Source organism: Symsagittifera roscoffensis, chromosome 3, assembly GCF_963678635.1.
Source record: "Symsagittifera roscoffensis chromosome 3, txSymRosc1.1, whole genome shotgun sequence".
Lineage (NCBI taxonomy): Eukaryota > Metazoa > Xenacoelomorpha > Acoela > Convolutidae > Symsagittifera > Symsagittifera roscoffensis.
In genome coordinates this window covers 31851092-31868640 of record NC_087064.1, presented here as the reverse complement: position 1 = coordinate 31868640, position 17549 = coordinate 31851092, and the positions used below count along the sequence as shown (strand labels likewise).

General features: G+C 35.8%; 1 protein-coding gene across 1 annotated transcript; it reads right to left on the bottom strand.

Annotated features, from left to right (window-relative positions):
* Positions 1–8821: 8821 nt before the first annotated feature.
* Positions 8822–16627, bottom strand: LOC134842878 (uncharacterized). The gene is made up of 5 exons (XM_063859383.1): positions 16485–16627; positions 16137–16272; positions 15477–15637; positions 15130–15260; positions 8822–9171 (listed from the first exon to the last, which is right to left on the bottom strand). Exons 1-5 carry the CDS (start codon positions 16537–16539, stop codon positions 8914–8916), a joined length of 741 nt encoding a protein of 246 aa, XP_063715453.1. The 5' UTR covers positions 16540–16627; the 3' UTR covers positions 8822–8913.
* Between the last annotated feature and the right edge of the window lie 922 nt (positions 16628–17549).

The following is a 17549-nucleotide window of genomic DNA, read 5'->3' as shown; positions in this document are numbered from 1 at the left end:
ACTGCACTAAATGGAAAATGAAATAATTTTGAACAAAATTAAAAATTTTATAAATAACCCCTCGAAAAAATCCATTATAATCGATTATAATCGATTAAAAATGGATTATTTTGCCTCGAAAACAAGTTTCGTTTTCTTCCAAAAATAATCGATTATAATCGATTATAATCGATTATATTCGGATTTTATTGAATAGAAAAATAGTTTCATTATAATCCATTTTTAATCGATTATAATCGATTATTATCCAAATTTATTGAGACAGACCACGAAAATTCAATATAGTCGATTATTATCCATGGAACTCCGGTGCGGGTAACCAAGCTGGGACCAAGATGAGCTGAACGTAGTTTAGTCAACGTAAAACTAAGTAAGTATACTGTTAAAAGTACTATTAATTAAGTTTTCTGATCTGACATTTTGATTTTCTGAACAGAATTTTTCTTTGCAATGACTTATTAATGATGCATGGTTGAAAAGTTATTCAAAAATTATAGAAGAAAACTTTTAACAAGTTATCGTGCATCGGCAAGGATATATATTGGAAAACAGCGGATTCCACAGCTGATATAACGCAGTCGGCTTAATAATTCAGATTGCTCATTCATCATTAATTCATGATTTGTTTCATTCATACGTCCCAAAACATCTATGTTTTAAATTTCAGCCTGGATTATAACGTTCTATCGGTTTAGGATGCCCATTCTGGGATTTTTTGTTCATCAAAATGATTACCAAATGTTGAGGCAAGTCAGGTTTTTCAAGAAAGTCTGAATTGAGGCTACACGGAGTAGTAGATTCCTTCAACCAGTTACGCAAAAGGCAACGTGTTTTTTCGTGAACACTGGCCCGTTCGAGTTTAGTCAAGCGCTAATTTTCAACCTCTCAGACAACAAATTGTGACCAAAAAAAAGATCAATTGTTTTTATCAAAGTTAAAATAAATCAAAATCCAATTGAAATCCGTTAAAAGAGATTTTTATACACTTTATTTCTGATTCGCGTCGTGAAAGTTTTCCTATAAACTCTGTATTTATCAAACGTTTAATACAGAAATTTCCTATGCCAATAAAAAACATCACACGTTTCGAGTCTATGAATAACTTAGGAATTAAATGTTTAGATTCAAAAAGAAGCAAATAGTGCTTTTATATCTTTCAAAGAAATATTCAAGCGTATCAAATTGCTTTTGTTTTCTGCATAATTTTAATTTCCGTTTAATAACCAAATTTAATGGATATATGGCTCGTCAAATTAAAAGTAGCTCAAATTGATCCAAATTTTGCGATCGATTTTTTTATGTGTTCTCATTGCAACAAGTTTTGAATGATCATCTTATCTTGTGTGGCCTGCATCAAGAAACTGCTATCAAAATGTCACCGGAGGGCTGGAAGTTCGCTTCCAGCACTGGTTCGAAACATCTATATGTCCATTTGCATTATATACAGACACTGAAGCGCTTTGCATCTAAGTTGATAACACCAGCACAACTTTTGATGAAAGCACAACATTGGAAGAACAGAAACCGTGTTCATTTGGGGCCCTACTAGTTGACAAAAAATTTAAGCCAATCTGTTTATGATTCATCCTCTGGAGAAAATGCAATGGATGATTTCCCATAAATACGTTCGATTGAAAGCCAGAGAGTTATCAGATGCTAAAAAAATCAAGAAGCTCATAATTTCAGATTAGGATCCTCAAAAACTGTATCAAACATAAAACAGCTGTGTAATTTGCAGGAACACTCTATCAGCAAAAAGCGTCGTTCATCATGATCATGCTACAGGATAAATTTATGGACTGGCTCACAATGAGTGTAACTTAAAATTGAGAACTTGAGTAAATATGACGCTCAACGTCTCGTTCAGAGTTTCAGGTTGAAAGTAAAGGAAAAATTAACTGTTGTTCCCTGTAGAGATGAAACGTACATATCATTCAGCTCAAATGTTCCAGTTGGAGAGTACACGACAAAATCAGTAGCCGTACATACTAATTTTGAAGAGATGAGGTTCCTGGATTGTAACAGGTTTCTGACCTCCAGTTTGAACGATTTGACTGAATCACTGAACAAAATTGATTCTCATAGTTTCAAGATTTTACAATTGAAATCAACCAATAAAACATCTTGAAAGTTACACATTAACCGTAATACCGCACAAAAAATGATTCAACACGACAAAAGTTTTGACAATAACACTACAATTCTCTTCATTCTCAACCCAACAAGCGATCTATCACGAGGACAAGTGCAATTTTGCCATAATTTATTGGTAAACTTGTTCCAAAGAGATAACCGTCCATGTGAACAATAATTCCCAGGGAAAGTGTTAAAATCAGAAGACAAGTATTTGATCATTATTTATCTGGTGTTTGTAAAGTAAGTTTACACCATGGAATATTCACAATCGAAAATTTATCACCAAATTCATCGAATCAACAATCACATTGAATACAGACAGATGACATTGAATTAGATTTTTCAAAATCTTTTGAAGAATATTTTGAATTTGTACAAGATCAAAACTCGGAAAGAGCGTACTCCATTTTCACAAATGATGTTTTCTGTATCATTTATACTTACGTTTCCTAATAGAAACTAACGATACAGTTTATACAACTCCACCAAAATCCTCTCGACATGCAATAGTAAGACGAGAAAATTTTCTTTTCTCACGTTTTTTTGATTCAATTCTTGAATCACTCAGTGATATTGAAATATCGCAAATAGTTAAAACTGACCCGCAAAAGAATCCTAGCATGGTTCTTTATAGACTATTTACCAAATAATCTAGATCTCATCTCAAAAGCAAGAAAAAATTTAAGGCCACAAAATGACGATGAATCAATAGTAGCAGATGGAACAAATTAAGTTTGGGATACGGACTCACGTTGTATTTTCCAACGTACCAAACTATATCTCAAGCGCAGCACTTGTAATCACCACGGTACATAAGAAACTTAAGAGTAACTCTATTAGCAATTGATACCACATCTTTAAACTATAACACAATATTTAGAGAAAAGGTTTCAATAACACTCTAAATTCAACATTCATAAATACGCAAGAAAGTCTAAAAGCAACTAAAGATCTGACACAACAAGATAACCAAGAAGCGTCAGACTTTGTCAATGAAGAAATAGTTGAAACACTACCCACAACCACACAACGAAGTATTTCATCATTTCATCCAACAATTACAACCACACAATAAAAGCAATAATCCGTTCACCACACAATAAAAGCACCAACACGCCACAGTCAACAGTCAAACCAACAGTCGTACCAAAAAAACTCACAAACGGACTACCAAGCGCATAGACCAAATACTAAAAAACGCCCAACTAGAAACCGAAATATACAAATGGTAATGTTTTTGCAAATCAAATTATAGATTGTTTCACAAACAATAATATCAACAATCCAAGGGTACGACAACTTGTTACAACACAAATCCAACCTCAAGAACATAAATATACAAACAGATACCAAAAAAACCAGTACCCCAACCTGTTTTTTTAGCAATGAAAGAAAACTGGTCATACTGAAAACGATTTTGTCAACAAAACAAAATAATTCAAATAATTGACAATTCATATGAAACCAGCCAAATTATTCAGAAGATGGAGATTACTTTCATCAAAACTTACAACATCATGAAAGAAAACCAGCCAAACAACCAATGGAAAGATATAGATCACTCGGCTCGGCTGACATTTTCAACCATATTTTTTTACCCTAACATGAAACTTGAAAGACCGCGACAAACACAACAACAATCACCTACAAGACAGAACTTCGTACAATCAGATAAAAACATGACATCAAATTACCAATTGAATACTCAAGGCTACCTACCAGTTTCAATGAGGAATGAAATTCCACAACCCTGTTATTATTATTTACAACAACAAGAAATCACCAAATCTAATTGACGGAAAGACGGTGTACTTTATCCAAGAACATTCTATGAGGAAGCCACCCTCGACTTAAGCTCATCCTCTACTATTTTGGCCCAAATAAGATCAAAAATGCCAAACTGAAGATCAACCAAATTGAAAACACAATTATGTTAATTCCACGTCTCAATAAATCTAATCAATTCAAACGATTAAAAGGGCAACCACAAGGACAAAACAAACCTCTATATCGTGAAACAAAGAAGCAGTCTATAACTACTGTTTCTCTACAAAACCATTTATGCAGTACTATTTTACTCATTGATATAAATTGCAATAAATGAGCAGTAAGATTCATTTCAGAGCTATACATCTCACTAAGATGTACAATTAAGTATAATAGTATCATTCAAACACAGACCCACCTTCTACTTCAAATTTTTCAAACTGCACTAAGTTTCTAAAAACCTAACAAATTTCATTTTTATTGAATGAGTGAAATACAAAAAAATTAATAGTGAAAAGAGTTCTGATTAGTTTCATAAATAAAATTATACAATCCCAGCCTCTCGAGGGCTTCCTGTTCCTGTAAATGATCTTCTTCGTCTGAAAAAAAAAGATGATAATTTAAATAATCGAAGCATCCTGGCTTGGTTCATTATAGATTATCTACAACATAATCTAGATCTCATATCACAAGCAAGAAAAACTTTCAGGCCACAAAATGATGACGGATCAATAGTAATTGATGGAACAGATTGAGTTTGGGATCCGGAAAGTTGTATTTTTTAATATTCCCAACAATATCTGAAGAGCAGCAATTGCAACCATCTCGCTACATAAAAATTATTCAAGAATAATTCTAGTAACAACTGATTCCACACCTTTGAACTAAAACCCAATTTGTAGAGAAAGGATTAAAAAACTCTAAATTCAACAATTATTTTTACACAAGAAAACATAAAAGGAACTAAAAGTCTGACGCACATCTAAACACCGTCACTTTTTGTTAATGAAGAAATAGTTGAAACAAAACCCACAACAACATAAATAATTATTTCTTCTACACATTCAACAATTGCACTACCACACAATAAAAACACCGACAGCACTACAATCAACAGTAAAATCGACAATCAAACTGAAAAACTCAGATATGAACTGCCACACGCATAGACCGAAAACCAAAAAACGCCCAACTAACAAGTGTTAACAAAATTGCAAACCATAATTACGGTTTTTTCACAAACAACAATATCAACAACCCAATGGCACGACCATTTGCAAAACACGATGTCAATCTCAATAACATATATATACCCAACAGATACCAAAAAACCATTGCTTCGTTCTGTAAATTTTAACAATAAGAAAAAACTTCAGACAATTCATTCTAAAAACGGCCATTTTTTCCACAAAAGAAAAATATCGCAAATAAAAGACTGTTCACCAGAAACCAGCCACATTTTTCAGAATATCAAGGTTACTTTCAACGAGATTTACAACTCTATCAAAAAAGCAGGTGAAAAACCATTGGAATTATATAGATCAACCAGATGACATTTTCAAGCAGACTGTTTGGACCCTTATATGAATCTTTCAAGACCACGACAAGCACAACAACAATATCCTACAAGACAAAACTTCGTACAATCAGATAATAATGTGACATCGCAATACCAAATGAATACTCCAGGTTACCTATACGATTCAATGAGAATTGAAATACCACTACCCTATTATTTACAACAATGTAAAATCACCAAATCTAAGTTACAAACTTTGCACGAATTCAAAAAACAGCAGAATCACTCCAGATGACAATGAATCCTGGTAGAAGATTGTTTAAACGCTGTCAGAGCTAACCTAATATTAAATAAAAAGTTCCACAACCTATAAATACACCATTTCACCAAAACTGGATTCATTAACCTGCAGCCTTGATACAAACTACACTTGAAGGTTCAGCTCAAAAAAGGTTTTCAATTCTACCAATAGAAGGTTTTCAATAATCCGACTGAAAACAATTTTTAAAAAAAATTTCTCAAAGGTTTGTCTCCGAAGAAACAAACAGCATCAAATAGTTATATGCAAGAAAATTCGCATACTTCCAAACGAAACTATAAAACAACTAGCTGTGAAAATTGAAGTTCCAGTGGAGAAAAGCATACTCTCTACATACACTAGACTATAAAAACACAAAAATGGCATATATTCTCTTCAGAATAATAGCAATAAAAAAAGAGAGCATCCCATGTAATATCATTTCGAGAACCAGAAACCGTTCTCCGCAATTTCGTAGACAAATTGGAACAAGCAGAAATCACAGTGAAATTAGAAGAAACAAAATTACTATACATAATCAATATCCAACAAACAATTTAACAAATAAAAACATCCAAGACTCCGATAATGATTTAGCAGAAAAAATTACTCAAATTCCGAATAAAATTGATAAAAACCCGAATTTTAAGGGAAACCCATCATTCAAAAAAGGTGTGGATACAGACATAGAGTTGCCGAATGCAGACAAGAACTACAAGATAAATGGATTCGACCACCAAAATATAAAGACCGAAAATATTTTTTAACAATATATGAAAATAAATCAAATTTTACCAAAAAAAAACGTTCAAAGCATTAATAGTTCAAGAAAACCACTCCCATCTAGCTATAGTCACAGCAGACTACAATCCACATGTTCACACATTTTTCGCGGACGATCTGCATATAGACAAAACCAATAAAACCATTCACAAAAAGATGTTTTGATACCTGCGCTCAAAAAAAAAGAAAAAAATCACCTGTGATTATTTTATGTAAAATACGGGGTTTATCAATTGCTACTTGGTTAATTTGGGATTAATATGGCATGATATAATGTGTGCTCATAACACGCTTTAGCAACGGATTAATGAGTTGCAAACCAAAAAGAGGCAAGAAAATTAGTTTTTTTTTCATAGAATAAGAGACGCTACCCTTTGTATACCATGTTCTTATATGTCATCTGGGTTGAAAATATGAAAAAAACGAGAGAAAATCTTTTATAGTTATTCTGTTGTCTGTTTTCTAAAACAAAAAATCTCAATTGGCACATTTTGGACTGATATACGAGCAGTCTTGATTGTTTTGTTAACGCGTTTTTTCGACAAAACATCCTGTCTCATTTCATTTTGCTAATTCAATTCAAAAATTCCTAAACTTGTCTTATATACTGTGCTACCATGTGCTATAAAAAAACTAGTTTTTTACTCAATTTATCAGCCAGGTTAATACTTTTCAATATATCTTTCCAAAAATGATCAAACTATCAGATTGTGTTCGAAAACAAACCAAAAAACGAACATGTCTGAGTTGAGAATCCAACCGAAAACTGAAACTCATTTACCCTCGGAAAAATCACCAAACGACCCAACGTTGTTGCTTGAGCGACAAATTTGACTTAAATATTATCTCTTTCTCCAAAAACTTGATGTTATTCAAAAAATTGTGGCTTTCTACTTAACCTAATTTGGCATTCATTGCAAACTTCGGGGTGTGCATTCAGAGCAACAAGTCGGGGTTTGTAAAAAGTATAGTCCAAAATTTTTCCCCCGTTTTGATTTCAATTAACTCACGTGCTGCAACTGGGTTTTGTCATTGCCGGTTAAAAATATTTACCCGAGAATACAAAAAGCAGCTTTTTAAAAGTTTAAAACTTCTGCATATCGCAGTCCTAAACACGAAATTGAGATGATACCGATGCGGTAAACTAATGGCACTTTTCAATTTTGACACACATTTTTGTCGTCAGACTTTCTATTCTTAAGTCCATTTTTATGTCCTCATCATTTTGTGAGTTTTCCTTGTAATAAAAAACTTGCAGACACACTGATTTGCCGTGATAACATTGAAATCAGTTTTATAACATTGGTAAAGTTGTCTGAAGTTTATAGCCATAGCGTTTTATATAATTTTACATAAATCTAGATAGAAATTTCTCCAGACTACACTGAAACTTACAAAATTTTCTTTCAATTTTATTTTTAAAAAATTTCATTGGAATCTAAAAAATCTCTTGATTAAAAACTTCTAATTTATTCAAGTCATGCTCAAAGTCTACCTGACGCTGTTAACTGAAACAACACAAAAATGTTCCAAACTAATTGAGGCAAGCTTATTGAGGCTAAGGTCGAGTTAATTAAGTCTTCGCAACTAATTTTGTTGTTCAAATACGGTTTTCAATATTTTTTCATCAAAACAACTCAAAACTAACACCTGATCTTCACACCTGATACTGAATTTTCACCCCTGATTTTGTTCAAATACGGTTTTCCATTTCCTTTCCATCAAAAACTACTCATATCTAATAAAAAACAGTCGGAACTTTTATGGCTTTGCCCTGCTATGCGAGCAGTCTTGATTTTATTCAGTCAATTTTCATTTTTTTATCAGATCTTTTTGACGAGTTATTAAAAGCATTTAAAAGTTTTGTTGTCTCGCAACTAATTTGAGGTCAAAGTGTAGTAGGAGTGGGAATGTAGTGTTGGGTGTGAGGTAATTGGGGTTGTAAGAACGATAGCTGGGGAAGAAGGAATTCGTTCGGGTTCGAGGTTTGCAGAAAGTCACAAAAAGTAAATCAAACGGTGAAAATCTCAAAAAAAGAATTAATGCTGGATAGAATTAATAGATTTTATGCTGGAAAACATTTTGAGTTATTTCTAAAACAAAATAAAATAGCTATTGATCGTTTATGATGGAAAGCAATGGATTTTTTTGTTTTCGCAAACAATTGATATTATGATCTTTAAAAACTTTACGTGTTGAAATGCATTATCTAGATCTCATTTTAATCAACGAAATATTCATATCATCAAATTTACCCAAAATCTCGGCGCGGGTTGTTAAATTATAAATCGTTTTTTTTCTAAAACTGCAATGATACTTTCGCTTACTGCGCAGTATTATCAAAACCCGATTTTTATTGATTTGTTCTGTATGAGAACAAAACAGAATATGCCGTTTCAATCTCGAGTTGTTACTCAACGCATATCCAGGGATTATCTCTGCACATAACATTATGTTTGAACCAGTGGAATGTCAAATCTTCTCCCGGGTTTTCAAAATTGACAACTTTAGTGTCAATGTCAGGAATGCCTGTGCCTGGGTAATCCTTCCCTGCTATGATGTAGGGAGCACCATGTACTATATTCGGGTGGTGGTCTCTCCGCAGTGGCCCTGGACCAAATCCAACTATCATAATTACGTTCACACACAACCATGGGAGGTGAATTGCCTAAACCAAAACCTTTTGCAAGATAACCCACAGAAAAAGTTTTCAACAGGTTTATTAATTTTGAGCTTAAGCGATTCAGATTGAAAAATCATAATGAAAGGTCAGAAAAAATTGTTAGCAACATAGTTTTCTCGCAAATCTCCAAAAATCTTGGAAAATTCTTCAAGGTCTGTAATGGAGACTGTGCATGACGTATTTATATTATGTTATTACGTAATTGTCATAATATGACCTTTAGATAGCGCCATTCGTATCATTAGATACAGCCAGCAGTTGTATCGCGGCCTAGTTGTATTCTGTCACACAACATCGTAGGAACTCCCGGCACCGTAGGAAGATTCGGCCCAACTACTCCAATTAGAAATAATAGCAAAGAAGGAGCAGGACATAGAAGATTTGATCTCCCAGAAAATCTTTATCCTACGCTGGGAGAACCAGAGAAAAAGGATGCTAATGCGATTCGCAACGAACGGGAAGGCCGGAATAATGGGTCTAATGCAGCGTGACGAGACAAAAAAACCGTCGGATCGAGGAGGAAAAATGTCTATTCAAAAGAACTAGCCGGGGTGAAGCGGATAAGAGGTTGAAATTAAAACTTTTTCATCATTAAGCAAACACTGACAACGATATTTCTATCAAAAACATTAGAGACAGAAGATGGTAGACATAGACTTCACTGAAACGTGTAAGCTAGTGGTGGATGCATTCTATAGAGAAATAAAAGTTACAAATCGGCGATTCGTTCTGTTTATTAGGAATTAAAGAGAAGCAGAAGGAATGGAGCAGTTCTTTGAAACGCTGAATCGTTTTGAGGAGATGGAAGATGCCATTGAGCGAGACTTGGTTTTATTTAATATGAGAAACGTGCATATTTGCAAGAAATTGTGTAGGGAAACACTCGCACCAGTTGACGTTTTGCACTTTGCAGTGGTCAGGAGAAAGGTGAAATTCTATACAAAAGATGGCTCCCAAAATCACTCAGAAAAAGTTTTAATGAAGGTTAGCAAGTTTTGTCGACAAAGTGTCAACAAGCTGGTTATGTTAAAAGAGAACCAATAAATGAAATCAAAGATCAACGTGCTGATAAAAAAAAGCATAACTATGGCACCTGGTTAAAACCTAACCAACAAGATATGTGACCAGCTCGATACATTATTTGTAACAGTTGAGGGGAATGCGGATAATTTGAAAACCTTGTAAAAAAAACGAGGTGAACTAGCGATTTTACCCATTATGAGACGATTGTGACGCATAGCTTTGGTAACGATGACGTTGAAGAAGGATTCGTTGTTTTCGCAATCCGTACGGTGTGAGATAAGGCTGGAATTAAAAACTGGAAGTCGTTGGACGTCAAAAAGGAGAAAAACCAATGAAGCAAGGATTTCCAAACAGATTGCGCTAGCCCACAATCTTTCGTCTCGCAAGGAAAAATATACGAACTGAAGTTGAAGGACAGATTATTATCAAAACGACGTCATCAAAATCATTGGAAGAACCTATGTTGATATCGAACCCGAAGGCTGGATTGCCCAAGATGCTGAACTATAAATCACTGAGGGCGGTCAAGGAGACATAATTGGAAAATATATCTTACCACTGCTCGGCATTGAAGTGGAACAGAAGAGAGTGACGCGGGCATTAAGCGACCTTACTGGGAGGGAGTGTACATCACAGATCCAATTTTCACCAGTACAACGTAAATACATCAAATGTATGTTGAGGGAGTACAAAAGTCTCATCGAACGAAAAGGTGTAACTAAAAATTGCGAAGTCAGAAGACATTTCAACGAACCGATGCGACTGATCCAGGATAAAGGAAAACGGGTACCGATCCACGTATTACCGATCCACAAAAGCTGATGCAACGATCCACAAAAGCTGATGCAACGATAGAAAAATTGTAGAAAGAAGGGCACATCGAAAAACTAGGCATTTGTACCGGGGGTTGCTTTATCTTACTAACAGTCGCTACAACTAAACGGGATGAAACGGTCAAAATGGCCCCAAGTTCGAAACTGATAACAAAGCAAGAGAAATGAACTCGATGTCAATGTCGCATTCGCGATGAGCGGAATTTCTTCTGACCCAATTTGGTTCCATAAGCTCCACCTGAAATTCGCATACTCGCAAACGCGTCTCAGCGAAAAACAAGTAGACAACACAAATTCAGCATCGTCGGGGGAACATAACAGGTCCTTATTGTTTTAAAACGGGATTTTACGAATTGGGTGATTTGAATCAGGAATTCCGAAGATTTATGGGCTCAATGATGGGTCATTTACCGGGAGTGCATGTCTACTTGTACGACATTCTCATCGCGATGAGAAGCTCACAGCAACGCCACTGGCGAGAAATAAGAAAAATTTTAGAAGTGTTGGATGAAAACAATGCCGCCGTAAATTAGAGTAAATGTAATTTTTTCACAAGAACATGAGTGTTTAGGTTTCAAATTTTCAAATGAGGGTACAGTTGAAGTTGAGAGGAAAATCGACTCGATTGTTAAAATGAAACAGTCCGGGAACTTAACCAATAATCGGTTGATAATAGCGTTAATCCATCATTTTCTTCGGTTTAATTCTAATTCAGCTGCTAGCACAACAATTTTTAAGGATCTCATGAGAAAACGTTCACGTTTAAAATGGGAAGAAACACATAGTAGGGCATTTGCTAAACTTAAAAAATTCAATTATTCTGTCCAAAACCAACATTTTGATGTAAATTGGAGTACGCGAGTGAAACGTGACTCATAGAAGCAAGGCCTGGCAGGGGCCCTTAAAAAATTATTTGCCCAGAAACATGTTGCTCGTTGATTTTTTTCTCGGGATCCGAACGGTACAGCTCCAAAATTATCGGAGTTGGACGATCTATTTGTTGTAGCACAAATTAACGCGCTTTGTCGTCTCTTTGAACTGTCGGCTAGCGCAACCAGAGATGAATTGAACCACCAAAAATACCTCATAACCAGAAAAAAACCAGAACGTTAATTGCGTAATCTGAAGGAATGTGCAGCGAAGAAACTAACTGACACGCTTCGGAAGTACCATTTGATCAGAATTTGCGTTGCAAATCACAAGCGAACTGAACACTGCCAAAATTGTGAGATATCAACCCCTTGGTCAATTCCTAGCTATGGACCGTGAAATACCTTCAGTTAGGGTTAATGGCGACAATTTCCGTCGCCAGACATTGGCTGAAGCTATACCTCCGGTTAGGTTTCTGGCCCTTTTCTTCGATTGGCTGGATTTTTTTGACCCTGAGTTAATCTTAACTAAAGCGTACAAGTTTTTAAGTTGTGTCGTTGAAGCTATAGAAACACATGATCTCGATAATGAGAACCTTGGCCCTTACTTTGGATGAGTTACATTTGGATAAGTTACATACCTCAAATGGCATATTTTCTTTGAAAAACGGTGGTTCCCTGTCAGTTGAGACACAAATGACATTCGGTTGTGTTTCGATGATAGAAGTTTTGACGATAGACGATTTAACAAAGCTAGATACGATGAAAGAACCAAACCAAAAAAATCAAATGGGATTGCTCGACCCATTGCTCGCGGTGTGGGACGAGAACAAGCATTTACTAACGTGTATCGATAGTTTCCGTCCGTTCAGATAATGACGAGAACGACTGCTAAAGTAATCCACGAATCTTTCAAAAACTATACTGCCTTACATGCCATACCGAGGGCTATTAGACCCGATCAGTGGACAGGATTCGTAATAAAATCTGTTGGCGAATTCTGCACTAGATTAATTATAAGTTTTTAGTGCTGCTTTAGGTTACGAACAAGAAGCTAATTCCCGGTCAGTTTATGCAAGATTAGACTCCAGCAGACGATTATTCGAAGATGGAAGTCTACGACCGAACTGGGCATCTGTTTGCAAGAAACTCATCCTAGGGGACTAGCCGAGAAATGAACAAAGCTCCAAGTCTCATGGCGCAACGAAAAACTTACAAAATCTGTATAAAAAACCAGGACTGCCTAAATTCCAAAACTTTTTGTGATTTTCAACGGAACAAATAGTTCGAGAAACCGAGCATACGGTAACTCTGGTTTCTGATTCTTAATAGAATTGACCTTTCGATAAGCTTGGCAAAAAGCCATCGGATAATTGGGGACTAGTTAATTCGGCCCAACCAGCAAAGCTAACGGCATCAGGAAGCAGTACAGAGGACAAGGGTCTACGAAATCTGAGCAGGAGGGGAGGGATGGCGAGGAGGCAGATACACGAAGGTACTACTCAAAATCACATCATCATCGATAGCTCATCCGTTGACACCAATAAGTCAAATGTGGTCAACAAGCCGAAGCCGATACGAGAACCAGAAGCGACCTCATACGCTACTGAGCTACTTAGTCAAGTGATTAGAGATTCACAATCTGAACCGCGACTAATTAAATAGTCGAGCTCAGAAAAAAACAGTATGTTGGGATGGACATTAACAAAACGCCAAATGCAGGACAAGATTCAACAAAAAGCCCTATTGTGATATCATCTGCTGAAGACTTAGAAGAGACTTAAGACCTCGACTGCTATCAAAATACTACAGAGCTCATCCTACAGAAAATCGGAAGGACGGTGGAAGAAGTCGCCGACAACACCGAAAATAGTTAAGAATTTTTCAGTAGTCCGTCGACGGCCCAGGATTGGACAACGTGTGTCAGCAGTCAAGATGGTAAAAGAAGAAGATCCCTAGCTCGAAGAAACGCATCGCAGAAGATATGTTTTTCTACCGCGAAATGTGTAGGTTTTTTTGTAGATACGCAGGATTGTCAAGCACACTAAAAGAATTTCTTCGGTTATGGATAGTGAAGGAAACACTACTGATAGATTTGAAGGTCGGGTGGTTTTTCATGGGCTAGAGGCTCGAATGCGGAATAGTCGCAAAAATCTATCACTGGGAAAATAGTACACACCGTACAAGCGGAAGTACAAATAACGAAGGAGGCGACTGACAGAGACGGCCAAAGTAACTGGACTGTATTGACTCGGATTCAGGAGTCTGTGCACGCACCGGTTACGCGAAGAGCTCGAACTTTTAGTCCTTTAGGCAATTTCCAACCAGAATGTTTTACCGCAGGAGCAAACAGAGCAAGCAGGGCCGGGGGCTGGTGTGAAACGAACAGTGTTTACAAAACATGACATGAGTACAAAAAGTAGAACAGAAAAACAGAAAGACGTAGTTGCTGAAGCCGCAAAATTGGCCAATACCAGCAACGAGTCTCGTAGCGCAATGGCACCTGATGATATCATCGGAACAGCGGAATTGGCCAAAATCAGTTGCGAGTTTAGCGGTCCAATGGCAGTCGACGAATTGGACATCGCCGAAAAATTGTCTGTTATCAGCATGACAGAGGAAGATCAAAGGCAGGTTCTGGAGGAGCTTGAAAACTTATAGAGAACTTAATTTTCCTCTTAAGTAGAGAAGATAAAGATGATTAGATTCGCCTTATAGTACCGAGGGTACTAGTGACTTAAGCTTCCCGGAACTTTTGAAACTATACAACTTGGGCTCATATTGAATCAAGTAAATTTTTAAGTAAATGAAATTGTTGTCAAATTGACGAATGGGGAGAGTAGTGGAGACTATGTATGACCTATTTATTTTATGTTATTAAGCATTCATTTAGTAGGGCCAAGGCCAAGGTCATTGTCATAGTTAGCATTATCATTAGATACCACCAGAGAAGCTGATGTTGAGTTAAATTCAAGTTGATTCTCTTACGTTTTACCTAAACTTGTAACGTCAAGGTTACTTTCTCAAGGTCATTTGCCATAAGATTCACATAAGAAAAGTTTCTAAGGAAGTTTAGTTCATTAGGTTTTTTCGGATTTCTTTTGGGTGGTTCAAACAAGTGTGGAAATTCGGTTTTATCAACCACAAAAAATTGCCCGCCTCGCTCAAGCTTTAGGTTTGTCTCTGAAAAAACAAGTCTGTTTTCAAGGCATGCTAACCGACAATAAGTTGAGTGGTTTCGATTCATTCGTGTAGTCGGTAAGTTTGAACATGTATTCATCAGGTGACATTCTTCTGTTGAGGAACCCATTCCTCATGTATTGTGCTACTTGACCAGTGCAACAAATTTCTGAAAAATCACGAGATGCTATTTTTAGACTAACAATAATTCCTCAACATGGTTTTGGTTTTTTTGAAGTAGTTCTAAGTTTTGTTCCGATTTTTGGGGGTAATTACTCTAAGTTTTTGTCATAATATAAAAATGCGAAAAGATTTTTGAAGGTTTCCATTCCAGTATCGCTCTACATTTGTACTCTTCGTTTTAAGTTTTCAATGAAACTTTTACCGGGATTTTTGGAGTCAATAAAGTTAATAGGGCGCCAGTTTTCCCAGGCGAGTGTTTCGAACCACCTGACACACGTTCTGGCGTCGCCGCCTGGATGATTATCCATGAAATGGTTAGAATTTATGAGCGGAGCGATGTATCCTTCTAGACAGTAGTAATCACTAAAAGCATAAAATACCTACAGAAAGAACTACAATCAACCTGACCTCCCCTTCTCTAAAACATATCAAGAAATCACACTAGATCCATTATTCAATTTTAGTTGATGTCTCCACTCGGCTCTGCGTGTCAATTACTCGATTCTCGTTGCGTTGACCAAATATCCAAAGAAATTGCCTTCTTTAACACCCACCTTCCCCTCTCCCAGTCATTCTGATGATGGAGGATAATTTGACCCACGAACTTTTAAAAACAGTATTTGCCAGCGAAAAACACTTCTAACTTCTTCTGCATTCAAAACTAGGTCATTTAATCTCAACTTTGAACAAGTCCTTGTATTTTGAATATTCCTTTCAAAAATATATGTCTCTTTTTTTGCTGAAAAAAAAATAATGCTTCGAAATGCTGTTTTTTTCACGTTTTTTGAGCAGAATTTTTTCAATCGATTGTATTTTAATGAGATGCTAAGCGCAAAAACTTTTTTTTCTGCGAACAACTTACCTGCGCTTTCTGCATGTATCTCCGTATTTGCCTACTCCATTGGCTAGCCAAAAGACCAGGGACTCCCAGTTGGCTGCAGGGGCGCGTGGCTGCCATGTATGGCTACCAGGATGGGTTGCAAATGCCAGTCTTGTCACTTGTGAAACAAAGTAACAATGATTTTGTTATTCAATTTGGCCTCTGTTCGAGCTTCTTTTTTTTCCAAAGATTATTCTTTTAAATCTTTTAATCGCTTTTTCGTTTCTGCTATAGTTATTGTTCTTGACGCTCAAAAAATAAAAATAAATAATTAACATTCATATTTAAATGTGTGATTGTTTTTTTCCAGATTATATCAAACTTACGCACCTAGACAAAATAAGATCCATAAGATCCATGACAAAAAATTTGATAATGGTTGCATAATTGGAGTTGCTATGATGTTTACGTAAAATCAAGCCAGGAAATACCAAATTAAGTGCAATTCTCACAGCTCAAGTTAACCAATCAATTCCAACCTTGACGTACAAATAATGATGTGAACATAGAGCGAACTTTGAATCTGAAGATGATGATCTAAATATCTCAACAATTTTGGTATAGTTTTTCTGTCATTTAAACTATCTTTTGTGATCATGTCGGTGATGATGGCGATGATGGTACGATGGTAATGTCAATTTTACGATGTTACGATATTTCTCAAATCTTAAACAGAGAAAACTAAGAGAAATTTTCCAGACAACTTAAGAGGCAAGCATTCTGAGCAGAAAAGTTTAGTCATTGTATTCTCAAACCATCCTCCTAGTCTCGGAAATTTTCAACAGGGATTCCCTTAATCCTCGTTACCCTAAAATATTACTTTTTGGTCCCGACATTGTGTGTTTTGACCACTGAGTTGGTTATAAACTTTATGCTGTGATGTGTGTTTTATATATATTTTTTTGCTTTTTGCCTTTTTTCAAATTTGTTCTTCGCCAAAGCGGAACTGACTAAGTAATGTATTTCAATGCTCACCTAATTCTTCTGAGTTTTATGGGCTTTATCCGGACAAAACGCATAAAACGGGAAGTTTCAAACGCGTTTTTCTCAAATTGGTAAAACCACAAATATGTATCTAATTCAGACAATTTTTTAGGCCGCAGCATTTTAATTTCGTTATCTATCCAGAATTTTTGTGTTTAAATCTTGTTTTGTTTTCGATAAATTGGAATAAAGTGAGTAAACGTTTCTTCAAAATTTTCGCAGCTGTTGAGAAGCGTTTTCAATTTCTTAATCAAAATTCACCAGAATTTTGTTGTTCGGTCACGAATAGCATCTTTAATTTGCTGAATAGCTTATAGATTTTTGAGATTCAGTCATTTTCTCGACGTTAATAGTTCTTCGCATTCTTTCTCATTTCCTCCACCAAACGTCAGTTTAACAGCGTAATAATAT

Coding starts and splice junctions, on each gene's coding strand:
- LOC134842878 (XM_063859383.1), bottom strand. CDS start 16,539: ATGCAACCATTATCAAATTTTTTGTCATGGATCTTATGGATCTTATTT. Junction 16,273..16,484: donor ATGGATCTTATTTTGTCTAG/GTGCGTAAGTTT, acceptor TTGTTTCACAAG/TGACAAGACTGGCATTTGCA. Junction 9,172..15,129: donor AACCACTCAACTTATTGTCG/GTTAGCATGCCT, acceptor GTTTTGGTTTAG/GCAATTCACCTCCCATGGTT.